The sequence below is a fragment of the Medicago truncatula genome, chromosome 4 (genome assembly GCF_003473485.1).
Source record: "Medicago truncatula cultivar Jemalong A17 chromosome 4, MtrunA17r5.0-ANR, whole genome shotgun sequence".
Taxonomy (NCBI): Eukaryota; Viridiplantae; Streptophyta; class Magnoliopsida; order Fabales; family Fabaceae; genus Medicago; species Medicago truncatula.
Window position 1 is genome coordinate 42084639 of NC_053045.1, and position 25993 is coordinate 42110631.

General features: G+C 32.4%; 7 protein-coding genes across 9 annotated transcripts; all 7 read right to left on the bottom strand.

The window, feature by feature from the left end:
• Positions 1-331: 331 nt before the first annotated feature.
• LOC11445737 (probable 2-oxoglutarate-dependent dioxygenase At5g05600) lies at positions 332-2609 on the bottom strand. Its single transcript, XM_003607998.4, has 3 exons — positions 2035-2609; positions 980-1307; positions 332-828 (listed from the first exon to the last, which is right to left on the bottom strand). Exons 1-3 carry the CDS (start codon positions 2502-2504, stop codon positions 571-573), a joined length of 1056 nt encoding a protein of 351 aa, XP_003608046.1. The 5' UTR covers positions 2505-2609; the 3' UTR covers positions 332-570.
• A 2933-nt stretch (positions 2610-5542) lies between these two features.
• On the bottom strand, positions 5543-8836 carry LOC11445170 (protein DMR6-LIKE OXYGENASE 1). The gene is made up of 3 exons (XM_003607999.4): positions 8310-8836; positions 6124-6451; positions 5543-5958 (listed from the first exon to the last, which is right to left on the bottom strand). The coding sequence occupies exons 1-3, from the start codon at positions 8777-8779 to the stop codon at positions 5701-5703; spliced, it is 1056 nt and encodes a 351-aa protein (XP_003608047.1). The 5' UTR covers positions 8780-8836; the 3' UTR covers positions 5543-5700.
• Positions 8837-11213: 2377 nt separating this feature from the next.
• Positions 11214-12783, bottom strand: LOC11443993 (protein DMR6-LIKE OXYGENASE 1). Its single transcript, XM_003608000.4, has 3 exons — positions 12221-12783; positions 11815-12142; positions 11214-11644 (listed from the first exon to the last, which is right to left on the bottom strand). Exons 1-3 carry the CDS (start codon positions 12688-12690, stop codon positions 11387-11389), a joined length of 1056 nt encoding a protein of 351 aa, XP_003608048.1. The 5' UTR covers positions 12691-12783; the 3' UTR covers positions 11214-11386.
• A 1384-nt stretch (positions 12784-14167) lies between these two features.
• Positions 14168-16790, bottom strand: LOC11445110 (protein DMR6-LIKE OXYGENASE 1). The gene is made up of 3 exons (XM_003608001.3): positions 15889-16790; positions 14975-15302; positions 14168-14598 (listed from the first exon to the last, which is right to left on the bottom strand). Exons 1-3 carry the CDS (start codon positions 16353-16355, stop codon positions 14308-14310), a joined length of 1086 nt encoding a protein of 361 aa, XP_003608049.1. The 5' UTR covers positions 16356-16790; the 3' UTR covers positions 14168-14307.
• Positions 16791-16883: 93 nt separating this feature from the next.
• LOC11444118 (protein DMR6-LIKE OXYGENASE 1) lies at positions 16884-18977 on the bottom strand. The gene is made up of 3 exons (XM_003608002.4): positions 18368-18977; positions 17620-17950; positions 16884-17277 (listed from the first exon to the last, which is right to left on the bottom strand). The coding sequence occupies exons 1-3, from the start codon at positions 18835-18837 to the stop codon at positions 17020-17022; spliced, it is 1059 nt and encodes a 352-aa protein (XP_003608050.1). The 5' UTR covers positions 18838-18977; the 3' UTR covers positions 16884-17019.
• A 145-nt stretch (positions 18978-19122) lies between these two features.
• On the bottom strand, positions 19123-22593 carry LOC11443453 (pentatricopeptide repeat-containing protein At4g16470). 2 transcript variants are annotated; one of them, XM_003608003.4, is made up of 2 exons: positions 20140-22592; positions 19123-19396 (listed from the first exon to the last, which is right to left on the bottom strand). In XM_003608003.4, exon 1 carries the CDS (start codon positions 22404-22406, stop codon positions 20232-20234), a length of 2175 nt encoding a protein of 724 aa, XP_003608051.2. In that variant the 5' UTR covers positions 22407-22592; the 3' UTR covers positions 19123-19396; positions 20140-20231. The 2 variants fall into 2 exon arrangements, with proteins under 2 accessions (XP_003608051.2, XP_024638417.1); XM_024782649.2 differs by lacking the exon at positions 19123-19396 and having other exon boundaries at positions 20433-20723; positions 20822-22593.
• A 458-nt stretch (positions 22594-23051) lies between these two features.
• On the bottom strand, positions 23052-24779 carry LOC11443454 (CCG-binding protein 1). Of its 2 annotated transcripts, none has more exons than XM_003608005.4 (3): positions 24523-24779; positions 24372-24424; positions 23052-23584 (listed from the first exon to the last, which is right to left on the bottom strand). In XM_003608005.4, exons 1-3 carry the CDS (start codon positions 24725-24727, stop codon positions 23273-23275), a joined length of 570 nt encoding a protein of 189 aa, XP_003608053.1. In that variant the 5' UTR covers positions 24728-24779; the 3' UTR covers positions 23052-23272. The 2 variants fall into 2 exon arrangements, with proteins under 2 accessions (XP_003608053.1, XP_003608052.1); XM_003608004.4 differs by having other exon boundaries at positions 23063-23584; positions 24372-24445; positions 24523-24770.
• Between the last annotated feature and the right edge of the window lie 1214 nt (positions 24780-25993).

A 25993-nucleotide genomic window follows, 5' to 3' on the forward strand; every position in this document is an offset into this window, starting at 1 on the left:
TAACTCTTCTTACCCTCTCTCTTCCTCTTGATTATTTTTAAGTTTTTTTTATTGAAGAGATATTAAAATTAAGAGAGATAGAGAGCTACGAGAGAGATGTAGAGGAGAATTAAGAAGAGGATTCGAATCCTATAAAATTGAGATTCATATTAGTGTCGTATAAATAAGACTCATATTGCATTGTAAAATACAATTGAAGAGAGTAAAACAAACTATATTCTTCTCTCTTTCTCTTCTTCATCTCTATTCATCATTATCTTCCTCTTCTTTTGACACATTTAATCTACTTATGCTTAAATATCAATCAAGGAATAAAATGTTACAAATAAGATAAAGGAAATGGAAGGGTATTTGCCTCACTTCAACGTGAACAGAGTGGAGTTGAAATTGTTCGTTCCTTCCAAATTTCAAGATAAAGTATCGTACAAGTTAAAATTAAACAAATGAAGATTAAAGAAATACTTTACTCTAGTAATAAAATGGGGAAGGCTAAATATTTTACTCTAGTAATAAAAAAATACTCCATAATAATTGATTAAAAAAAACCTTCTATAACATATTATACCAACTTTAAGCTATCTTAAAGTGATGAATTTGGATATTCTCCACATTTTTCTTTTTTAAAGTGTCGCTCTTTTTATTGATAAGAAACTTGCCCCAATTGAAAGGTTTATATTTTGGAGGGTTTTCGTCATTTATGAGTTCATCCAAAGGCTTGACTTCAATGTAGTGTGCTGGGAAAACACCGAAGGCAATTGAAAACCTTTCTTTCTCAAAGTTGACTATAACTCTATGTTCCACACTCTCATACTCATCATTGCTCCAAACCTTCGCAAACAAAATAATTTCAATCGTCAAATAAAATTATAGGTTAAATATGTTTTTAATCCCAACAATATATTTTGTAGTCGGCCAACTCATGCGTATCCTAAGTAGCATAAAAAAAAAAACTAAATATAATGAATTAGGGCAAAAGTACCTGAGTGAGATCACCAACGTTGATGATGAAAGCATTTGGGGTGGGTTTCACAAGAACCCATTCTTGTGAAATTTGATGCTTCACTTCAAGACCAGCAACCTCATCTTGGGCAAGAATAGTTAAGGCACCAGCATCCTTGTGTCTTCCCATGCCAAGAGCTAGCTCAGGAGAAGGACATGGAGGATAGTGATTGATTCTAAACACGCTAGTTGTATCCTTGAAGAATTCTTCAAACCTCATTGCTTCAAGCCCTAAGCTCAAAGCTATTAACTCCAGCAACTTAGAGGCCAAATTTTCCATCTCCTTAATATACTCTTCAATTATATTCCTGCTCATGTTGACATTAATTTTAAACATAACCAATTAAATTGAGAGTCATTCCATGGTTAAAAGAGTGTTTGCAACGTGGTTCCAATCGAGTTTGAGATAAAAAAACAATCTAGTACAAAAACTAAACGCAATTTAATTTGGATTGATTTTTAGTTATCGAAATTACAATTATAAAAATCTATTATAATGCAACCATAAACAAGTTTAATACAAAATATAACAGACAATATACTAAAAATTAATATTATAAAATAGCTAGCAATGAATTATTTTTGGAAAGGATAAAATAACAATAATGATATATTGATTAGGTCTAAAACATGAAATAGTAAGTATAAATTAAATTAAAATAATAACTATTAATTTTTTTTTTGAAGAAATAATAACTATTATTACATAATGGCATCCAATAGTACTGGTTTATAATATTAACAAATAATATATTAATGCAATAACTAATACTAGTAAAAATTAAATAAGTATTAAAATTTATCTATGTAGTTTGATTTAGGTTTAGAAAAAAATGAAATTTGAATCTTCGTGGTTTTCACAAAATGGCATCCAATAGTACTGGTTTATGTGGTTTTTAATTTTTTAGATCACTTTGAAATTTTAAGTTGGATGGATTTGAATTTTAACACTTAAATATCCTAAATGACCCAATGAAACTTCCCTTCTCAAATAAAATTGTTCACTAATTTTTTTTTTTAAGGTATATATTCTACCTGAATTTTGGAGGATACTTAGGGGACGGATTAGACCATTGAATAACTTGATCATCATTTTCATCACAATTCAGAGGAACCAAAGTGGGATCTCTGGCGAAAAAATCAAACACTTCTATCCAGTTTCTTACATTCTTGGTGTGCTCTTTATCAAAATAACCAATTGGTGTGATCTCATCTCTGGCAACCTTCATTTTCTCCTCCAAACTTTGAGCAAAGAACAATCTAGCAGCTTCATCAAGTCTTTGCCTAATACTCAAAGGGACCTCATGGTTTGTAACTTGAAAGAAGCCCCATTCCTTGCATGCACTTCCAATCTTCTTCACCAAGCTATCAATAGCAGATTGATCTTGAACTTCATGGTGGAATATTGGTGAGAGGTCAATTTCGGGAATTCCTTCGGCTTCAATGATGGATAGTTTTGGTCTGTGTTCTTGCTCTTGAACAAATGCTAAGTCCAATTCTCCCATGGTTGCTCTGCTGCTAGAAGGTGTAAGCTGATGTATGTTGAAGGTGGTTTCTTGTGTTTCCCTTATTCAATTCAAAATTGGTCCTTACTATTACTAGTCCTTCCTTTATTATTAAATTTTGTAAACAGAAGAACATGTGGCACATGATAGGTATTTTAAAGATTTGATTTTAATTTCTTATTCAAGAATGAGCTGGCGGCTTGACTCCATTTATTCATTTATGACTTAACCGATCCAAGACCTAAAGTTTTTCATGTATTAACCAAGCTATTGAGCTCTAGAGTTACACCAAGGACAAATTGCGTAGTATAAATTAGAGATCAAATAAATGAGAATAAACGAGATATGGATCAAGTAAACTTATCAATCCTCAAAATTGTGATAATTTGATGTTGGCGACCCCAAAGTAAACAATCATAAAATCATGAATGGTGATAAACCACAAAACAGACCGTGAAATAAAAGTATAAAACATTATGGATAAACATAAAGAAATAAAACACTCAATGAAGAGATAAATAGGCATGAATTCGTCAAATAGGGTGGCTCCTATTAATATTAAGCAAGTAAGGCATGTGAATAAATAACAAACGTGATGTAAACATGAGGTAATAGGGCGTGGTCAAATAAACACTAGGAAATACTATAACTTTAAATATACTCTCAATAACAATGAGTCATGCAGATATTCAAAGGGAAATTGGTTTGTTGGTGATTTCCAAAAATTATGGAATCATTTTAGAACCAAAAGTTGTAACTCTCTGTGAGAATCTTTCATATATATTGGAACCTTTGGCAAAAGGCTTAATGAACTATAACATTGATTCAAGTCAAATGAGTGTTTTCTCTAATGTGAAGGGTCATATAATGCACTATAAATGCTTGACATTTGGCCATTAATTTGACACTAAGAAACAAGAATTTTGTTGCATTAACATCATAATTCTCCCTCATTCTCTTACTCTAAATCATCCATCAATTTTCTAATGCATGAGTGAATTGTTGAAACCATAAATCTGTAAAATATGGTTAGGAGATATGTTTGGTGTGGTTGTGCAATACACCTCATGAAACTCATAGTATCCTGAAGGAGATTTGCTGGTCATTCCTTTTGCATCCAATATACAATTTGGTGGGTGGGCACGACAACCCTATGCACTTTGAGTTTTACATGCATAACCATTAAACTTTTAAGGTTTCAAGTGCAGCAGTCTCTTCCCAACAATCAAGATATATAACATGGTTAGCATATGGAACCGATCAACACATGAATATGGAACCTGAACTTTAGATTATCAAAGCCCTTCTTCAGCGAAAATCAGAGTAGGGTTAAAAAAAAAAAAACTAGTTGGAGATTCCAAATTTGTTCCATTTGTCTACTCTTCCAACTTTCTCCTTCAAGCAAAGAATAATCTTGAAGCTTCCTCAACTCTCTACCTAAGACAATAATTTTGTAAATATGTCTGTCATTATGGACGAGGAACTATAATATATCATTGTTTTTGCAAATAACTTGAAAGATTATCATATCTAGATTGCTAGATCATTTATTGTTGTTTTAGATATTTATATAACATTGGGTTAAATATGTTTCTAATAATTACATTTTGCGTCCCTTTGAAGAATAGTCCCTATATTTTATTAAACGTTTTTAAAATTCTCATATTTTATCTTCGTTATCAAAGTTAGTCTATGTTGTTAATTCTCTAACGGGATGCTAATGTGGTGGTTAATGGGTCCCAATTATTTTATGGTTAGATATGTTTTTTGGTCCATACATTTTGCGTGACTTTGAATAGTAGTCCTTATATTTTGGGACCCGTTAACTGTCACATCAGCATTCCGTTGGAGAATTAACAGCTTGGACTAATTTTGATAACAGAGATAAAATGTGAGGATTTTAAAAATATTTAATGAAATGTAGGGACTATTCTTCAAATTGGTGCAAAATGTAAGGGCTGAAAACATATTTAACTCTATGAGTAATGCTGGCAACACTCTCTTCTGAACACAATCTCTAATACTCACTCTTTTATTGGTTTAAACCATTGTGAGTCCACACTTTGAAAATTGAACACACACAAAGTGGTGGGATATACATTGATCTCATCCAATAGAAGAGTGAGTGCTAGAGAGAGTTTTGAAAAGTGAATGTTGCTACCATTCCTCTTAACCCTATAATATTTACTTATTTGAGATGGTTTGGATGTATGTTCATTATTTTGAATTTGAACGTTCAGTTAGTTTTTTTTAACACTAATATGGTTGAGTTAGTTAAATACTTTAGTGAATTAGTGCTTTGTTCAATCACTTCCTTATCATTGAAGAATCCTTAGTTTTTTTTTTTTCGGAAAATAGGAATGGATATGTTTGCTTGTTCCAGAAAATTTTCATTGAAATTTGGAAGATAGATAAATGAATCCAAATGGTTGCAAACAATGTACTTAGTTCATTGGTTTCTGATTCAGCACCAAAAAGTCTTTGGATGAAAGCTCCAGAGTATGATTTTGGACGGCTGGTATCGCAAATCGTTAAATTATGCATACGTGTCAATTACAATTTGCATCACTTCAACATCATGAACACAGTGGGGTGCAAATTGTTTGTTCCTTCCAAGACAAGATAACGCCTTTGTTATTTCCACAAATTCCAGTTCAGTTGGGAAAAATACCAACAAAAAAAAAAAAGTCAGTAACAATTTGACCCGTTTTAATTTTCAGTATGTTTACATCTTATTTTTCTGTGTGTATCACATGTTGCGCGAAATCTATTTAACCCTTTAAAATGTAAAAAGTAGATTATTTATTTATTTAACAAGAAAAATATATTTAAAAAGTGTTTCGATATAGAGTATAAATCTTGATTTGCCTCACTTCAACATCATGAACAGAGTGGAGTGGAAATTGTTCGTTCCTTCAAATATAAAGTCTTGACGGTGGAGAAAGCTAACTATTTCTTATTGTAACACTAAAGAAATACGTAATAGCTATGGACAATAATCTAATCAAGTTTTGAGATGAAAATGATTTTTTTTGGGGGGGGATATAGTTGCATACATAATTATTCCACATACACACTAGTAAGTTTCATTTGTAGTCACGCATATGAAACACTGTTTGGATCAATGTGCTGCAACATATTATTCAATTTATTTCCATACACAAGCTATGTGAAACTTGAATTACACTATCTTTATTTAAGCTATCTTATAATGATAAATTTGAATGTTCTCCACCTTTTTCTTCTCGAAATTGCTACTCTTTCTGTTGACAAGAAACTTTCCCCAATTGTATGGTCTGTATTTTGGAGGGTTTTCCTCATTTGTCAGCTCCTCGAGAGGTTTGACTACAGTGTCGTGTGCAGGGAAGAAAAAGAAGGGGATTGAAAACCTTTCTTTCTCAGAGTTAACCATCACTCTGTGTTCCACACTTTCATAAGCATCATTGCTCCAAACCTGCACAAACAAAACAACTCCAATAATCAAACAAAAATATCTAGATACATTATAACTGGAAGATGTCAGTATGTTAGATACTTCGACACATGTGGTACATTATTACCGGTGTCAATGTCAGTGTTGTGTTTAGTTTGATGTCCGAATTTCATAGGCCCAAAGTACCTGAATGATATCACCAACATTGATAATGTAAGCATCTGGGGTAGGTTTCACAAGAACCCATTGTTGGTCTGATTTACGCTTCACTTCAAGTCCTCCAACCTCATCTTGGGCAAGAATAGTTAAGGCACCAGCATCCTTGTGTCGTCCAACTCCAAGTGCTAGGTGAGGGTAAGGGCATGGAGGATAGTGGTTGAATCTAATAAAGCTAGTTTGATACTTGAAGAATTCTTCAAACCTCTTTGCTTCAAGTCCTAAGCTTAGAGCTATTAGCTCCAGCAACCTATATGCCAGCTTTTCCACCTCTTGAATATACTCTTCAAGTATAGCCCTGCTCATGTAGACATCAATTTTAAACACAACCCATTAAATTGAGCATCAATCTACCTTTGAATATTCTAAATGACCAAAAGAAAATGAAAAGTTCGTTTTTCAAATGAAATTATTCACTATTTATATTAATTATCAATCTTACAATTTGGGTTTTGAATAACTCAACCATAAAATCGGTTGTAAGGTGAGAAATGTTCACCTATACACTTGAGTCACGCACGCACCTCCACACGAGACATGCGTGCCCAAAGTGACCCAATAAGGATTTGGATCCTCTACTGTTGGATTTGGATCCTCTACTGTTGCGTGTTGCAATTGTAGGGACCGTTAGATTTAGAGAAAGAAATTATATAATTGTTTTCTCTCTAAATCTAACGCCGTCGCAATCACAAATGTAAAGATCCAAACATGACCAAATAAGTAATAACAAAGAATGATCCAAAGTATTTAAGGTAGACTCTCACATTATCATAAAATTTAGATTGAGTCTAACTCAAATCCACAAATTCAACTTAGACGGTGTTGAATACTCACCACTTATGAACAAATTTTGGGTCTATCACGTCCAATCTGTTAACTTCTATCTAATTCATACATAACTGTCATATTTATAGAGATCAATTGCAACAAATTCCTAAGTCCTAACTACTGGACATAATTATTTACTATCAACCAGTGGCGGTGCCACATATAAATGCACTTGCATCCCCTGAGCTTTTAAAATTTGCACATGATTGCACTGTTTTATTAGTGCTTGAACCTCCTGATATTTTAAGGATGAACCTTCTCATATTTTAACATTGCAATTGAGCCAAACATTTTGCACCAATAACCCAAGTTTCTCTCACCCTATGAATGACACGAGTCTCACTTTTATGTTAGCACAACAGTATTTGCCTCAACTAGAGATAATTGACTTCCTTTTTTATATAACTCTATTTTTTAAAAACCCAACTCTCTATTTGGTTTTTCCTATTACATTTGTTTTCTTTTATTTTCTTATTAATAATTGTAATTATAATAATTGAATTCCTTCTAAAGTAAAAATGAAGTGTTTGAAGATAGAACACAAATCCTAAAAGTCTTTTAAGAAGCTTTTACCACTAAATCAAGTATGTCGCAGAGTTTAATTCTTGCAAATATAATATATATTACTAAATATTTTATATTCTTTCATAACTTAATACTCCCACCATCCTAAATTTTAACACGAAAAGTTCACTTTCTTTGTCCCAAATTTATAAATAAAATTGACAAATGTTTACCCTATTTAATCAAGTTGGTTTCAAATGTCATCTTTTCCAAATAAAATAAAATAAATCTTACTTATTCTCAATTTTCATGAACTCAAATGCAAGGTGTACCCAAATTACTCTCCCTCACATTTTTTTTCTGTAACCAATAACTTATGTAATTTTTTTTTTTGAACAAGAATAACTTATGTAAATTATTTTTACTTCTTTCCATGAAACATATTTCAACACAAAATGTTATACACCAAATTATTATGCTTTAGAATTATAAATTTATAATTTACACAAATTCTAACTTTCATTTGATAGATTTTGAAATTTATAATTTATACAAAATATGGAAAATATAAAAAATAATAATTAAACATTTATGCAAAAAAAATAGATATTTGATTGGAAAAAAATGACGAAAATTATAAATTTAGTAGTATAAATAAATGATAATTAAAAGAAAAAATAATTGCACAAAACTTTCATAGCTCTGGTAAAGTTGAAAGGTATGAACCCCCTACTTCAAGATCCTGGCTACGCCACTGCTATCAACACAACCCAACATGAGACTTTCAACGATCAATGAATAATATATTAGTATGAATCAACTACCTGAATTGTGGAGGATATTGAGGTGATTGATTAGTCCATTGAATAACACCATCATCATGTTCATCAGAACTCCGAGGAACTAATGTAGGATCTTGAGAAAGAAAATCAAACACTTCTTTCCAGTCTCTAACATTTTTGGTATGCTCTGTATCATAATAACCAGTAGGATTGACCTCATCTCTAGCAACCTTCTTCTTCTCCTCCAAACTCTGAGCAAAGAACAATCTAGAAGCTTCCTCAAGTCTCTGCCTTAGACTCAAAGGGACTCCATGGTTTGTGACTTGAAAGAAACCCCACTCCTTGCTTGCACTTCCAATCTCCTTCACCAAGTTTTCAATATCAGATGGATTTGGAACTGCATGGTGAAGAATTGGAGAGAGGTCAATTTCGGGAATTCCTTTGGCTTCGATGATGGAGAGTTTTGGTCTGTGTTCTTGCTCTTGAACAAAAGCAGGGTCCACTTCTCCCATGGTTGTTTTGTTCTGTTGCTAGAGTTTGTGAATCAATAATGTTGAAGATGGTTAATTTTTTGTGTCTCTCTTATTTAATAGGTTGTTTCAAAAACATGACAAAAAACATAGTAAGTACGTACCTACTATTGTAAAGGTAAAATTGTAATTGTAATAGTGGAATCAACGTAGACGGCATAATACATTGAATCTGGACTTATTTTAGCATATACCGTATGTAACCATTAAATGGTGTCCTCATCCTCATGTCACTCTTTAAACAAAAATTCATTTCATTCAATAAATAATGTATATAGTTTATAATATAGATCACATGAATGTAAAATGTGAATTTTTATTTATTTTTTTTATTTATAATACTGACTTTATAGTAAGGTGTATATATTTTGTCCTTGGTTATTGAATGTAAGCAAAATTCATAATGTATTTGGAACAAATTTTAGTGTAAATACATTTTGATTTTTAGTTATATTTAAGATTGGAATGATTTTGTGTGTGTGTGAATTTACTAGTTTTCCAAATATATCAATGAATTTATTTGGACTTTTTTCTCTGTCTAAGTAAACTCATTGAATTGGAACTATACATAGCTTTGTGCTTTTTTTAATCAATACCCTCTTGTATATAAAAAAAAAAATTACGTAAGTAATTTTTCTGTGTAATTGGATTGGAAATCCGGACCTCTATTTAAGAGGAAAGATATCTCTTATCATATCATTTAAATATTCAATTTGTATGTTTGATTCATATCTTTTACAAGAATTGATTCTGTAATATTTATGTACTTGTTTTATGTGGAATTATTTCTCTCTTTCTTTTATCAAAGAGAGTAGGGGGAATTATTTCTAATTTAATTAACAATAATTAATACACCATCCGATCATTAAATGATGTATGTGGTCTATTTAATGAATGAATCTAAAAATCAAATTTTTACTTATATTAGTGACCGGAAGGTGTATAAAAAGTAACCGGAAGGTGTATAAAAGAAAGAAAGAATATCAACAAAAAAAAAAAAGCGAAAGAAACAAAAAGAAGCAAATAACATAGTTGTGTAAGATTTTAACTAAACATATGTGTTAAAATTTGTCCCACGTCGGCGAGTTTAATAACAACATATAGTGGAGTAGTAGTTATAAAAGAGCAGTGCATTTGTCCATCAGTATGGTCTGAGCTACAGTTGTCTTAGCCTTAAAGTAGTACTGCTAGTTTTTTCCTTAGTAGTTTTAAGACAAACATGGTCTATAGTTTAATTTTAGTTCAATTTATATTTTTGAATAAATTAAAAGTTCAATATATATATTTTTGACAAAAACTTTTGAATTTTGTTACTGGAGCAATGAGTTGAACCTAACAAATTGAACCAAGTTGTTTGTGAATTTTAAACGAGCGGAACTGAGTTAAATAAAAGGTTCGTATCGAACTCGAATCAAGTTTCAAGATGAACCAATTCTTATCAATTTGAATCGAACTCGGACGAGTTCGACTCGGTTCGACTCATTTTCAACCCTACTTACACTATAGAACTAATGTTGTAATCTATATATTGCAGTATTTAAACATAAATCGTAGACAGTAAATCAAAAGCGTGAAATTATAATACAAATGAACTGCAGTCGCTTTGTAGTAAAAAAAAAAAAAAAAAAAAAAAAAGGTTAATAGGGCACTCATGATGTGGTTTAGATAGATTTTAAGGTAAAAAACTTCTAATTCAAAGATAAAATTAGACAAGGTTTGAACAACTAATTAAAAACAACGACCGAACTAATTTAACTAAATGCGGTTTAATTTGTTAACTACGTTGAGCTAAGAGATAAGAAGTTAGAGTTTTTAGCTAAGTGAAGGGAAAAAAATAATCTACCAAATAATTTACTAGCATTTATCATTACGAAAAATGCAATTTAATTTGGCTCGAATTTTGAATATTTAAATTATAATTGTAAAAAATTATATTAATATTATAGAAAGTAGAAACACAATAAAGTACAAGTTAGATATATTTTTTATCTCTGCAAAAAAAATCTGCACTATTGCTTAAAGCCTCAAACCAATTTTTTTTTAACTCTTAAATTCTTGAGCAGTTTTTTGTTGTTGTTGCAGACAAGTCCAGAACATTATAAAACGTGATCTTGGGATGTAGCAGAAAGCCTGAAACATTTCTACATTATGCAGAATTTGATACCGAACTAGCTCGCAAATTTCATCGTTACAATGTGGAGCATTTGGAAGTAGAGGAACAATAAGATTTGGAGCAATGAATCTAAAACCAGATACCAAGTATGTGACCGTGGTTTAGCTTTGCTGACAGGTTGAAAATGTTGAAATACTTTATAATCAACAAGAATCTCACCAAACCAAAATATATTAGCAACCAGAAACGTTAAAAACTAAATTTGAAGGCCTATATCAATTCAATATTTGAGATCAAACATAATGAACGGTAATAACTAAATTTTCTTTTATTCTGAGATAAAATTCTTACATAATGCACACTAGTAATTTCAATACTAGCAAATTTGATTGCAGCCACTCACTCATTTCAGAAACACTGATCAATCTTTGGTTGTGTAAATGAGCTAAGTGATACATTTATTAAACTATCTTTCTCTACTGTAGCTTATAATGATAAATTTGAAGATTCTCCTCATCTTGTTTCTTGAAATTACTGTGTAATCTGTGGACAAAAAACTTACCCCATTTATATGGCTTATATTTTGGAGAGTTTTGCTTATTTGTAAGCTCCTCCAAAGGCTTGATTTCAGCATCATGTCCTGGATTGAAGAAGAATGGAATAGAAAACCTCTCTTTCTCCTTGTTCACCATTACTCTATGCTCCACACTCTCATAGGCATCATTACTCCAAACCTGCAACAATAAACCCAAGTCTCTCGTTATTTTCTCGTGTCCTATATAATAGACCACATACTTCATTTATTGAATGAAACTGAAAAATGAACTTTTACTTATAATAGTGACCGGATGGTGTATCTAGGTAAATTAGGTCAAATTAAAGTACCTGTGCCCAAAAAAAGTACCTGGATAATATCACAAACGTTGATAATGTAAGCATCTGAGGTAGGTTTCACAAGAACCCACTCTTGTGATGCTTTGTGCTTCACTTCAAGACCCCCAACATCATCTTGGGCAAGAATAGTTAAGGCACCAGCATCCTTGTGTCGCCCAACGCCGAGAGCTAGGTGAGGGTAAGGGCATGGAGGATAGTGGTTGAATCTAATAAAGCTAGTGTGATCTTTGAAGAACTCTTCAAACCTCTTTGCTTCAACTCCTAAGCTCAAAGCTATTAGCTCAAGCAACTTGTAAGCCAACTTTTCCATCTCTTCATTATACTCTTCAACTATAGCCCTGCTTATGTTCACATAAATTTTAAAAATATACTTTTGAATAATCTAAATGGCGATTGAAGATGAAATATATAACTACCTGAAGTGTGAAGGGAATTGTGGGGATGGATTAGACCATTGAATAAATTGATCATCGTTTTCATCAGAATTCAGAGGAACCAAAGTGGGATCGTTGGCGAGAAAATCAAGCACTTCTTTCCAGTCCCTAACATTTTTGGTGTGTTCTGTATCATAATAACCAGTTGGATTGATTTCATCTCTAGCAACCTTCCTCTTCTCCTCCAAACTCTGAGCAAAGAACAATTTAGCAGCTTCATCAAGTCTCTGCCTAAGACTCGAAGGGACTCCATGGTTTGTGACTTGGAAGAAACCCCACTCTTTGCATGCACTTCCAATTTCCTTCACTAAGTTTTCAATATCAGATGGATTTGGAACTTCATTGTGGAATATTGGAGAGAGGTCAATTACGGGAATTCCTTTGGCTTCAATGATTGAGAGTTTTGGTCTGTGTTCTTGCTCTTGAACAAAAGCTGGGTCTACTTCTCCCATGATGATGTTTTTCTGTTTGCTACTAGTTTGGTTTCTTGCGTTTCTCTTGTTTTTTAAGTGACAAAAAAATAAATTTGTAGGAAAATTTGCAAGAGCAAAACCAGTATTATCGAGTTATATATATACATTGAATCTAGACTAGTTTTAGAGCATATATGTGACTTTTCTCTCGTGCTTATTGTGAAAAATATGAACAAAAACTAATTTTATTACTTACTTCCTAAAAAAGAATATTAACTGAGCATTGACCAAATTAATCAAATATTAACAAATTAATAATATTAGTAACGGTAGTCGGTAGTAATCTCACTTAATGCAATCATATCTCATATAACGTAGTTAGTTAGCATTAGTTACATGTGATGTCACTAACATTACTATATCATTTCATTGAATAAATGATGTTTATAGTTGATAATATAGACCTAGTATATCACTTATTCAATTAACCTAAAAAAATAAATTTTTGCTTATAATTATGATTGGAAATAATATTATTGAAAGACTTTGAATACAAAATATTGATAACTTGTCTTCTCTATTTGACCTATATTAAAAATGAAATACATAAATTATTCAATAAATATGAAAAATAATTTTTTTTATCAAGTGGATTAATGGGTAGGATTCACATTTAAAGTGAATAAGTTGGGTGTCAAGGGTTCAAACTCGACACATGCATATTACAGTGTATTGTTTGTATCAACTCAATAATGCTAATAAGGACAATGAATCTTTATTTATAATTGAGATCAACATACTCTCATATCATATCACTTGGATGGAACTCCAAATTACTAGGACTCCTTTCCCCTGAAAATTAGAGGGTTAACACCAAAAAAACAAATTTTTATATTTATAGACTTTTTTTTTTTTCCTTCCAATGGATACTTTTTCTTTTTCTGAGGGAAGTGGGTACTTACAAATAGGGATGAAGGAAGTATATTAATTTTGATTTCTATAAAAGTTTGTATATTTTTTAGAGCTTAATTAGTATAAGACGTAGTGTATAATAATTTTACAAATATTTTGCCATTTCTGTTAATTAATATGACAACTCATGTTTTTTGTATTCATGAATTGACCGATAACTTATCATTTGATGCATGTGTAAAACAATATACTAAGAGCATATACTAATTAAATTCATTTTATATTGAGTTGTTCCAAACAAAAAACGCACACACAGCTTATCAGGATACATTAGTCCACTATCAATTTTTTGTGTAAACTATTTTTTTACATTGTTGAACCATCACACTGCTTATCTCGCATTCCATATGTCAACCATGGGTATTTAAAATGAATGTAAGAGGTATTTAGGTTCCTAACAAAAATATGACAATTTTCTTTTGTCATAAGTTGTAAATGTTGAAATACTTTATAAACAACAAGAATCTCACCAAAAGATACAAGCAACCAGAGAGCTAAACACTAAATTTAAGACAAACATCAAATCAATTTTTGAGATCAAACATAATGAACGGTATTAACTTTATTGTCTTTTATTATGAGATAAATTGCATACATAATGCACCCAGTAATTCTAATACAAATTTGATTGTAGCCAGTTGCTCATTTTAGAAACACCGATCAATCTTTGGTTGTTTACATGAGCTAAGTCATACATTTATTAAAATATCTTTCTCTAAGGTAGCTTATATAATGATAAATTTGAAGATTCTCCTCTTCTTGTTTCTTGAAGTTACTGTTTGTTCTATGGACATAAAATTTACCCCATTTATAAGGCTTATATTTTGAAGGGTTTTGCTCGTTAATAAGCTCCTCCAAAGGCTTGATTTCAATATCATATCCTGGGTTGAAAAAGAATGGAATAGAAAATCTTTCTTTCTCCTTGTTCACCAATGCTCTGTGCTCCACACTCTCATTGGCATCATTACTCCAAACCTGTAACAATAAACTCAAGTCTCTCGTTAAATCATTTTGGACATCCCAATGCACTCTATGAAGTCTTGTCTTTGTAAACCGACAAACATTTTTCAGGATTTAAATCCGCGAAGTCAAGTGGAGAGCAATTTTACGATTTAAATATGACCTTCGAATCATAAGGCAACGGCCTTAGCGTTGCGCTATGGCTATGTAAGTTTTGCGTACCTCTTGATGTGGTGATTCATTCTCAAATTATCATTCAAAATTCTATTTTGTTAATTTCTATATTTTTCTTTTATCAATAACTTCTATCAAGAATAGTAATACTAATTAAAGTTAAGCAATCCATAAAAGTGACTAAAACAAACACAGTATAAAATTATGTCAAAAGTACCTGAATAATACCGCCAATGTTGATAATATACGGATCTCGGGTAGGTTTTACAAGAACCCGTTGTTGATCTGTTTTACGCTTCACTTCAAGACCTTCAACCTCATTTAGGGTAAGAATAGTCAAGGCACCAGCATCCTTGTGTCTTCCAAGGCCAAGAGCTAGGTGAGGGTAAGGGCATGGAGGATAGTAGTTGAATCTTATAAAGCTAGTTTGATACTTGAAGAATTCTTCAAACCTCTTTGCTTCAAGTCCTAAGCTTAAAGCTATAAGCTCCAATAACTTACGGGCCAGCTTTTCCATCTCTTCGATATACTCTTCAATTATAACTCTACTCATGTTGACATCAATTTTAAAAACAACCCATTAGTTTAAAAGTTAATCTACCTTTGAATACTCATTGAATTGAATTGCAATCCTAAATTATATTTTGACACAGAAATTGGACAAAAAAAATCAACAATAATTTATATGGTTAAAACAATTCAAATATATTCTTAATTATGTTTGATGAATTAATCGTTCAAATTATTATAAAAATTTCTTGTCCGATTTTATGTCAAAATAACACAACTCAACGTTTAGGTCAGATCACACTCAATCCAACATGAGACTTCCAATTGTCAATGAAAATTGGTATAGATCTCTAACACATAAACACCTTTAAGATTAGGTGTGTTCGACATATGAACAGGTATCCTTAAAAATAAAAAATTATTTGTTTCCATAGACCCTAGATGCTCCTTAGACACTTCTATAAGGTTAAAGATGTGAGATGCAGTGATGATCAATGACGACGAGTAAAGACATTAAATTTGATTGCTTCATTTTAATTTTTTGGTAGAAGATAGAACAACTTAAATGCACATAAATATTTTTAAGAGTGTTATATTATAGATTGAAGATGAAACAACTACCTGAAGTTTGAAGGGTATGGAGGTGTTGGATTACACCATTGAATAACTCGATCATCATTTTCATGAGGAGTGAGAGGAAAGAAAGGGTCATTGGTGTAAAAATCAAACACTTCTTTCATGTCTCTAACATTCTTGGTGAGTTCAGTGTCATAATAACCAGTTGGAATGATCTCATCTCTAGCAACCTTCTTCTTCTCCTCCAAACTCTGAGCAAAGAACAATCTAGCAGCTTCATCAAGCCTCTGCCTGAGACTCAAAGGGACTCCATGGTTTGTGACTTTAAAGAATCCCCACGCTTTGCATGCACTTCCAATCTCCTTGACTAAGCTTTCAATAGCAGATGGATTTGGAACTTCATTGTGGAATATTGGAGAGAGATCAATTTCTGGAATACCTTTGGCTTCTATGAGGGAGAGTTTTGGTCTGTGTTCTAGCTCTTGAACGAAAGTTGGGTCTACCTCTCCCATGGTGATGATTTTTCTGTTTGTTAGAGTTGATAAATCAGTAATGTTGAAGATGGTTTCTTGTGTTTTCTCTTATATAGATAGAGTATGTAGGCATAGTAGCGTAGCCATTGTAAGAAAGAAAGTCGTATGTATTTTTTTTGTGGTGGTTGAGGTTTGGATCCTGGACCTTAATATATTATCAATTGTCCATACCAACTGAGCTAACCTCATGAGAATAAAGTCGAACGTATTTAATAAAGTCACATATGTCGCATGAAAATTTGTACTTTTTTTTCTTCCTAAAGCAGCATAAAAGTTTATCAGATCAAACGGTAAAGTTACACTTTATAAATGTAATTAACTCCAAATTTTATAGACAAAAAGTCTTTTTCATAATTAAAAAGTCTTTTAAAATCTCATAAAATCTTAATCCAATACATCCCCTTAATCTTTGATTGTAACCAAAAAAAAAAATCTTTGATTGCGTACAAACATGGGCTAAGTGATTTTTTTTTAGAGAAATGTTAATATGTGTTTTTAAGCCACATGTGAATGAAATTAAAAGTATAATTTGTTTTTAAACGTTTAAATATTGAATGCACAATTTCTAAGATAAATCTTTCACATTTAATTCCTTAACATATGCACTAAAAACATGACCATTATTTTGTTAAACTGTCTAGCTCTAGGGTAGCTTATAATGATAAATTTGAAGATTCTCCACATCTTGTTTCTTGATATTGCTGTCTTTTCTGTGAACAAGAAACTTTCCCCATTTATATGGCCTATATTTTGAAGGGTTTTGCTCATTTATAAGCTCTTCAAAAGGTTTGACTTCAGCGTCATATCCTGGGAATAAAAAGAAGGGAATAGAAAACCTTTCCTTCTCTGTGCTCACAATCGCTCTGTGCTCCACACTCTCATAGGCATCATTGCTCCAAACCTACAACAATAAACCCAATTCTCCCGTTAAATATTTTAGGACGTCCCCAGAACACTAGGCTCCTATGCAGCCTTATCTCTGCTATTGAAGAAGCTGTTTTCAGGATTCAAATTTGTGACCTATGTAAATAGATAAGACATGAATTGAGTTTATAAACGGCGACACTTCTCACTTAATATAAAAATTTAATAACCTTCACGTCGCAAGGCAACGAACGACCTTAGCGTCATGCTATGGCTCACCCTCTAATTAAGGGGTTATATTAAGAAAATCATAAAATTGGAAGACAACAAAGACAACATTTATTAGGTCAAAAGTCCATAAAACTATAATGTTTGGTACCTGAATGACATCACCAACATTAATAATATAAGCATCTGGTGTGGGTTTCACAAGAACCCACTGTTGATCTGTTTTCCGCTTCACTTCAAGTCCTCCAACCTCATCTTGGGCAAGAATAGTTAAGGCACCAGAATCCTTATGTGGACCAGCACCAAGAGCAAGGTGAGGGTAAGGGCATGGAGGATAATGGTTAAGTCTAAGAAAGCTAGTTTGATCTTTGATGAAGAATTCTTCAAACCTCTTTGCTTCAACTCCTAAGCTAAGAGCTATGAGCTCTAGCAACGTAAAGGCTAGCTTTTCCATCTCTTTAATATACTCTTTAAGAATAACTCTGCAATGCTCATAATCACATCATTATAAACATATATGAAGCACCAACACATATACACAAATCAAACCTAACAGTAATACTGACACGCAGACACCAATAGCTATTTAAAAAACTGGTTGTGATTGAACGCTACTACATGTGTAGATTTTTGTTCGTGTTGGACAACAGACAACCTTCAATCTGAAGTGTTGGTGCAGGTGCGAGCTACAATATCATTAACTGTGTGCTAGTATAATAACTGAAATTATTTAGAGTTTGATATCAAAGAATAATATGTTTTTGTCCTTTTGAAAGGACTAAAAATGGTGAGTTGACTAAAAATGGATACATTTTTTTAAGCTACTAAACTCAACTGCATAATTTTGCATGGAATACAAACATATTTAACATGATTAGTATGGTACAAAGATGAATTACTTGAAGTGTGGAGGGTATTGAGGGGATGGATTAGTCCAGTAAGTGACTTGATCATCGTGTTCATCAGAATTCAGAGGAACCAAAGTAGGGTCATTAGAGAGAAAATCAAACACTTCTTTCCAGTCTCTTACATTCTTGGTGTGCTCTGTATCATGATAACCAGGCAAACCGGTATCATCTGTGGTAATCTTCTTCTTATCCTCCAGGCTCTGTGCGAAGAACATCTTAGAAGCTTCTTCCATTTTGAGCCTTAGAGTGGGAGGGACACCATGATTTGTAACTTGGAAGAAACCCCATTCCTTGCAAGCACTTGATATCTCTTTGACTAAGGCTTGTATGGCAGAGGAGTCTTGAACTGTGTTGTGGATTATTGGGGAGAGGTTGATTACGGGAATGCCTTCAGCTTGGGTGATGGAGAGTTTTGGTCTGTTTTCTGGGTTTTGAATGAAAGCTTGATCCACCTCTTCCATGTTTCCTGCTACCACTAAACTAATAATTCAAACATTGATTACTATGCTGAGTGCTGATGTGTGACCATATATGTGCACCTTATATTTTATCTTATCATTATGGAATTGTATATAAACTATGTATCTATCGGTCAACATGCTTGTATAGCATATGTATTATATTATACTGTATTCCATCTAAGAATATTTAATAACTAGATGCAGGCCAAGCATTGCACGGGTGTAGTATAATTAACCAAAACTTAAATCTTTTATATACTTATAAAAATTCAACAGAATAAAGAATAGCCATGGAATTTTTGTCTGTATTGAATAGTACCCTCTAGCGTTATTGTTTTAAAGAACCCAATACAAAGTATTAATATAAAAACATTGCTTTGTTGTTTTGATTATCTATATATACATAAACAAATGAACTTTGCTTTATAAGCAGCCATTCTCTGAAAAAACATGCCTTAGACAAATCCCTGCTTGAAATTGTACGAGTCTTTCACTAAGGTTTGACTCTTATCATTGGAAACTCCAAGATCTGTCATGTATCATCTCATGAGCTTCTCTCCTGCGTAAAATGAATTAATTAAAGGGCTGCATAGTTTTAGGAACCAAAACATAGTTTTAAGGTTCATCTTTTTTTAACTAATATTGTTGCTAGTAAAACACCAGCAACTATTTTTCTCTCGGGACATCTAAAACCTATGTATTCAAAGAACTGAAGCACATTTTCATGTGGACCTTGGAATACAATTTGAGCTTCTAAAGTAGGATAATGTCATCATCAAATTTCTTTGTTGTTGGTTGTACAAGAGAAATCCCCATAACTATATACATAATATAAACCGTTTGTCTCATGAACCTACTATTTGAAAAGTGGTATAATTGTTCAATCATGTTGATATTTTGTCCATAAATGGTGCTTTTTCTAGTACCACCAATTTTTCAACTGTGATTTTTCATATACAATTCACAAACAAAAGTTCTACATCGATTATTTGGTTTGATCCTCTAGAATTGAAAAAAATTGAAGTCCAACTGTCACTTACCACAAACAATATTTTAATTGCACTCTCAGTCTAGAAAATTGACACAAACACTACTTTGTATTTTATAGACCTGGTATTCTAATTCTATGATTCCCACTTCTTGGTAATGTAAGATGACGAGTGTCTCTTCTTATAAACTCTTTTCAGTGTGAAATTTGGGTTCTTCCCAATAACTACAATTTCAGTATGAGTGTATAAATCATTTTTTAACTGAAACTAATTTTGCAAAACCTAACCCATTCAATAAGTTTGAAAAACTCACCTTTTAGGAAACTGTGTGCTTCACTGAAAATATTTAAGTGGCCACATCTGAAAGAAAGATAAGATCATAAAAAGCAGGTTGCATTAGAAACACTATCTGTCATTGCTGCTATAGAGATAATTGAACGGTACGATAGAGTTAATGGTTGCGGTTATATGCTCTACAGTTTTGTAAATAACATCAGAATATGGATGTGTTGTATCTTCTACAGAGAACAGATGAACATTGTTGTTCAACTCTATCCAGCTGAACCCTTGATCTTTTCTCAATTCCAAACTCTGTAACCTCTTCCTAATTTTTGTTTTCTTCCCCCATCTACCCCGTCTGGCATACATATTAGACAGAGTAACTAAAGCAGATACTGAATTTGGATCCAAACTGAACAACTTCACAGCAGCTCTCTCTCCCAATTCCACGTTGTTCCAGAAACACGAGGCATTAAGCAAAGCTCCCCAAATTACACCATCTGCTTTGATAGGCATTTGTATGATAAACTCTTCTGCTTCTTTCACACGGCCTGACCGACCAAGAAGATCCACCACGCATGTGTAATGCTCTATTGTTGGGGTTATTCTGTAGTTTATCTGCATTGAGTGAAAAAATTTCAAACCTTCGTCAACTAGGCCAGCATGGCTACAGGCGGAAAGAACAGCTACAAAAGTAGCAGCATTTGGAACAACACCTTGATCTAACATTGAGCGGAAGCGTGAAATCGCCTCAGATCCGCATCCATGGTATGCATAACCATTTATAAGAGCTGTCCATGCTGCTACATTGGGTGAAAAGATGCTGGTGAATGACCTTTGAGCATCGGCCAAGTGACCACATTTGGAATAGAAATCCACAAGAGCAGTTCCAACGTAAACATTTTCCTGGTATGGCGTTTTGGCTAAGTGTGCATGAAGCAACTGTCCTTGTTGAAAAGAACAGAGGTATGCACAAGCACGAAATAGAACAGAGAATGTTGATCTGCTATACTCAACTAAAAATCTACGCATGGTCACGTATAATTTCAATGCCTCGCTGTGCTCACCATTATGAATGTAACCCGACATCATTGAATTCCACGTTACACAATTTCTTTCACCCTTAGTTTTGTCAAAAAGCTTCACAGCTTCGTCAAGTTCACCGTTCTTGGAATACACAGTAATCATAGTATTTAAGGAGGTTAAATGTTTGAGACTCATTTTCTCAAACAATTTTTTCGATTTTTTAAACTGACCACTCATCGCATAACCTTTAATCATCAAATTATTAGAGATGAGAGTTTTATCTCTCAATCCATAAAAGATCATCCCCGCTTCTTTGACCCTCCCCATTGAAACAAGGCCACCAATCAGCGAGTCAGCAACGTTCGAACAAGCTTCCCCTACCATGCTTTCATAAACTCTCTTTGCGTCGTCTACAGCATCAGAAACACAATAAAACTCAGCAAGTGCACTACTAACTGAGTTATCAAAATCAAAACCATCCTTAATGCAAAGTCCATGAACAACCTTCCCAACATACAGAATCCTAAGTCTAGCACAAACCCTCAAAACACAATCCAAAGTGAACTCATTAGGCAACACCTCTGAACTCCTCCTCATACATCCAAACAAATCCAAAGCCCTCTCACACCCATCTTCCCTCTTCGCATATCCAGATATCAACGTAGTCCAAGCCACAACATCCCTAACAGGCATCTTTTCAAATATTTCCATAGCATCACCTATCATATCACGCTGCACATACCCCGCAAGCATCAAACTCCACAACACGTGATTCTCATCACGAAGCTCCTCAAAAACCATCTCAGCTTCTCTAATTCCACAACATTGCACATAGTAATGCAACAAAGCACTCCCCACAGGTCCAAACCTCTGATATCCAGATTTGAAAAGGAGTGAATGAATCTGCTTTCCAAGAAACAAAGACCCACCACGTGTACACGCGCTCAAACATGCAGAAAAAGAAACCTCATTGAACTTAACACAAGAGCTATGCATGAAGGAAACAAGAGTCAAAGCTTCAGTGTACTTCCCCCATTGGGAGTAGCCAGAAATCATAGTGTTCCATGAGGAAACTGTTCTGAGTGGCATTTCATCGAACATGTGGCGGGCTTCTACAAGTTTCCCGGTTTTGGCATGGTGAGCGATGGAGATGTTGGTGGAGATCACGTGAGGGGGATAGGGTTGTGAAGCTTCCAAAAGGGTCGTGAAAAATTGAAGCTTTTGTTTCCGTTTCCAAGTGGTGCTTACTGGGGAGAATTTGAGAAACAGAGTCATTGTGAGGGAGAAACAGAAAAGAACATGGTGGTTTGCGAGAGTGAGTCGTTACCTCATGAGCGCAAATTGTGTACTATATTATCACTCTTTAAAAGTAATTTTATGGCCTTAAAAGAAAATTTAAATGTCATGTAGTTGGAAAATAAATTCTAAAATTATCGTTAAATTATTATGAAAAATAGATAGTAGTTTTTTATTAGGGGATGAAATAGAGATAGTTGATATCTTCCATAAGTTTTTTTTTTTTTTTTGGTAAAGATATCTTCCATAAGTTAGTGTTGATAAAATTAAAAGGTACATCTATATACAATATACTTTTCTTTTTTATTCTTCTTCTTAAAAAAAAAAAAAAAAAAGTTTTTCTGAATTTCTATTAGTTTGACAAATCTTTTTCATAGTTGCAATAAGTAAATAATGATTTTTTATTTGACCTCGTTGATATCAAAGCTTCCGGAACAACTTCTTATATCTTGATTTGTTTACCGTGAATAGAGTACAACCATAATTCATTTCTCAAATTTCCGAATTAGGGAGAAAGAACACACATTATATAGCCACCTTAGTAAAGTTATAGACAACCATATTTACCGCTCTCTTAGAAAACTCGACCTAAGAATTATTACAAAAATATAAAACTTCATGACATTAAGTCAGAATTTAAAAATTGCAAAAAAGAAAATCACCTGTACATTACTTCCTGAAATTACATGAGATAGGGATTTTATGAAAAGCAATAACCAAAGTGAAAGAAAGAAAGAAAAAAAACTCAATTATACAGCTATTCCATAATTCATTCATATCCATAACTAGCCTACGACTAACACATTCACATCATTAATCCCTCCCTATAAACTGAAACAAAATCATCAATCTGTTTCATGATCTGGTGCTTCAGAATACCATGCAGGTGACTTTCCCATGGATCTAAGAAGTTTAGTATATGATGAATCAGGCATTTTTGCTTGCTCCTCTTCCATCATTTCATCAGCAGATTTTGGTAATCCATCTGGTCTAGGACAAGGATTTTGTTCTTCTTCTGAATATATTTCATTGGTTAAATTCAAATCATTCTTTTTCAGTTTACGCATTAGTGCAATTCCATGTAAACATCCTATTAAGGATTTCACACCACCAATCTCAATAATCAGCCTCTCTATCTCTGCTCTAGGTGACTCCTTCTGTAAAAGATTGTGAAGAGGAATGGAATTATTAATGAAAGTTCGTTCATGTGTACAATAGGACAATAATGTATTCTAATAAAACATGTCACCCGTTGAAATTGAGCCAAAAAACAAACAAATGAAAATCAATTTACTTTCTAAAATTATATAGCCTGACATTTGGTCTCTAAATCTAACAAAATTTTATGATCACTCTTGAAAGTAAAAATTCTCAATCGCATTTTTCTTGCAACACCTATTTTTTCCTGAAAAACATTGGATCATACTACTCTAAATTAAGCAAGTCACTTTAAAGAATAAAGTGAATAATGTCCGAAGATCAACACATCAATGGTTGATATTATATGCACATGAATAACAAATTATCTTGACAAAAAAAAAAAAAAAAAAAACAAATAATGATAGTTAAAATATTGACAATTAATTTTCTCTGTTAAAAGGTAAATTAATATCAATCAATGATAAGTAGTAAATCAATAAGTTAATACTATATTTACATATACATAATAAAATTATTAGTAAAAAATGCCTGATTCATCGTATAACCTTAATTTACTCACTTTAGAATAACAAAATCCATGTTCTATAGTCACATATAATCAAAATAGGAAAAAATGTCATGGATCTACATACAAATCATTCTTTGAGAATTTAAAAATAGAAACATTTGGTCAAGAAAGGCAAAAACACGCAGAAACAGAAAAAATCAGGGAAAACGCAAAATCTTGAATGAGTTATATCTGAAACAAAGAAGAAGAAGAAGAAGAAGAAAGAGATTACATACTTGGAGATCTTTGAGCTCAAAATAAGCCTGCCAGCAACTATATGATTCATCACCTTCAAGTATCGAACAATAATCTGGCAAATAAATATTAAGAATCAAAAACATAATTTCCAACAACAAACTAAAATAGAACATAAAAAACGGAACGCACCCAAGAGATCTTTCTCAGATTTTTCGATCAAAGGAAGGTCTTTAGCGAGTCTATCTAATTTGGTTCGGCTAAAAGGTTGAAGCTTAGGGATGAATGATTGGTTTCTAGAAGAAGAAGAAGAACAAATAAGTTTGGTTGAAGAGGTTGGGTTGTGATGAAGAAGAAACAGAGAAGGACGAAGTAGTGTTGTTGTTGTTGAATTCATGGTATCGTTTTGTAAATTTCAAAGACACAAAGAGTGGTTTGGTTAATATAATAGTTCTATTTGGATAAGGATGATATTTTCCTAGATATTTTATTCTTGACAAACAAGTTATTAAAATATCTTTCAAAAATAAAATTATTAAAATATGTTTTTTTCTTCTTGAAAGAAGTTATTAAAATATGTTCATTATCCGTTCTTTTTTAAAGCAGTCTGGTCATGGATCATGGTCCCCCTGGACCCTGCAGATGGGATGTGTTATCTCCGATTGCTTGGTTAAAATCGGACTAAGAAAAATATTTCTAGCCTTTATGTAATTAAAAAGAAAAATACAAATAAAATAAATTAAAAAAAGTAAAACACAAGGGAAATTTGCGTTTTGTAATTTAATGATATCATAAATGCAATAACTAAAACTTAAGGTTGATCCGGTTTACAACAAGTTAATTTGTGTTTTGTAATAATTTGAGTTCAGCCTTTGTAAATGTTCTAGATATATTACCATGATGAACCTTAAAACTCAACTCATCTAAACTTTTGTATTGATAACAAAATGATATTTGTGTCTCTTAAAATTCATTTGAATGATTGTCAATATTACAATCAAGTTATTAAAATTCTCTTAATATATTCATGAAAACTACTTCCTTAAAAAAAATCATGAAAATTACCCAAAGCATAAGGTGTGTCAAGGATATAAAAAACAATTACAAAACACACAAAAAAAATACCATAGGGACAAATAAAAGGTGAAATGGTTCTTATAAATAGAGATGAATGGAGTAAAACAACTACACTAAAAGAAAGTTAAAGGATATTAGATACAATATGTAAAATATAAATTTTCTCTTTTTTATTATATGAGTGAAATTCTAACAAATTATCTTAGACTATTGTATAAGAAAACCAAACAATCTAGTAACTTTTAATTAGGGTCCGTTTGGTTCGAGAGTTTTGGAGGGGAGTGGAGGGGAGATTTTTAATTTGAAGTGTTTGGTTCAATTTTTAGAAGGGAAGGGAAGGGGAGGGGAGGGGAGCAAATCTCTTTAAAATTTTATTGCATTGCCATAATTATCCTTAAATTAATTTCAAATCTCAATATTAACCTTGTAACAACTTTTATTATTATTAGATTATATTATTTTTGTAACAATCTTATTATTATTATTAGGTTATCTTATTCTTGTAACAATTATTATTATTATTTTGTTATATTTTCCTTGTAACAATTTTTATTATTATATAATCTACCACTCTTATTTGTTAGAT

Excerpts from the sequence above, each read along its gene's own strand:
- LOC11445737 (XM_003607998.4), bottom strand. The coding sequence starts at position 2,504 with ATGGGAGAATTGGACTTAGCATTTGTTCAAGAGCAAGAACACAGACCA. Across the intron at positions 1,308-2,034 it reads AAGTATCCTCCAAAATTCAG|GAATATAATTGAAGAGTATA; the intron begins GTAGAATATATA and ends CAACATGAGCAG. Across the intron at positions 829-979 it reads ACGTTGGTGATCTCACTCAG|GTTTGGAGCAATGATGAGTA; the intron begins GTACTTTTGCCC and ends TTGTTTGCGAAG.
- LOC11443453 (XM_003608003.4), bottom strand. The coding sequence starts at position 22,406 with ATGACTCTGTTTCTCAAATTCTCCCCAGTAAGCACCACTTGGAAACGG.
- LOC11443454 (XM_003608004.4), bottom strand. The coding sequence starts at position 24,727 with ATGAATTCAACAACAACAACACTACTTCGTCCTTCTCTGTTTCTTCTT. Across the intron at positions 24,446-24,522 it reads ATCTGAGAAAGATCTCTTGG|ATTATTGTTCGATACTTGAA; the intron begins GTGCGTTCCGTT and ends TTTATTTGCCAG. Across the intron at positions 23,585-24,371 it reads TTGAGCTCAAAGATCTCCAA|AAGGAGTCACCTAGAGCAGA; the intron begins GTATGTAATCTC and ends AATCTTTTACAG.
- LOC11445170 (XM_003607999.4), bottom strand. The coding sequence starts at position 8,779 with ATGGGAGAAGTGGACCCTGCTTTTGTTCAAGAGCAAGAACACAGACCA. Across the intron at positions 6,452-8,309 it reads CAATATCCTCCACAATTCAG|GGCTATACTTGAAGAGTATA; the intron begins GTAGTTGATTCA and ends CTACATGAGCAG. Across the intron at positions 5,959-6,123 it reads ATGTTGGTGATATCATTCAG|GTTTGGAGCAATGATGCTTA; the intron begins GTACTTTGGGCC and ends TTGTTTGTGCAG.
- LOC11445110 (XM_003608001.3), bottom strand. The coding sequence starts at position 16,355 with ATGGGAGAGGTAGACCCAACTTTCGTTCAAGAGCTAGAACACAGACCA. Across the intron at positions 15,303-15,888 it reads CCATACCCTTCAAACTTCAG|AGTTATAATTGAAGAGTATA; the intron begins GTAGTTGTTTCA and ends CAACATGAGTAG. Across the intron at positions 14,599-14,974 it reads ACATTGGCGGTATTATTCAG|GTTTGGAGTAATGATGCCAA; the intron begins GTACTTTTGACA and ends TTATTGTTACAG.
- LOC11443993 (XM_003608000.4), bottom strand. The coding sequence starts at position 12,690 with ATGGGAGAAGTAGACCCAGCTTTTGTTCAAGAGCAAGAACACAGACCA. Across the intron at positions 12,143-12,220 it reads CAATTCCCTTCACACTTCAG|GGCTATAGTTGAAGAGTATA; the intron begins GTAGTTATATAT and ends GAACATAAGCAG. Across the intron at positions 11,645-11,814 it reads ACGTTTGTGATATTATCCAG|GTTTGGAGTAATGATGCCTA; the intron begins GTACTTTTTTTG and ends TTATTGTTGCAG.
- LOC11444118 (XM_003608002.4), bottom strand. The coding sequence starts at position 18,837 with ATGGAAGAGGTGGATCAAGCTTTCATTCAAAACCCAGAAAACAGACCA. Across the intron at positions 17,951-18,367 it reads CAATACCCTCCACACTTCAA|AGTTATTCTTAAAGAGTATA; the intron begins GTAATTCATCTT and ends TGAGCATTGCAG. Across the intron at positions 17,278-17,619 it reads ATGTTGGTGATGTCATTCAG|GTTTGGAGCAATGATGCCTA; the intron begins GTACCAAACATT and ends TTATTGTTGTAG.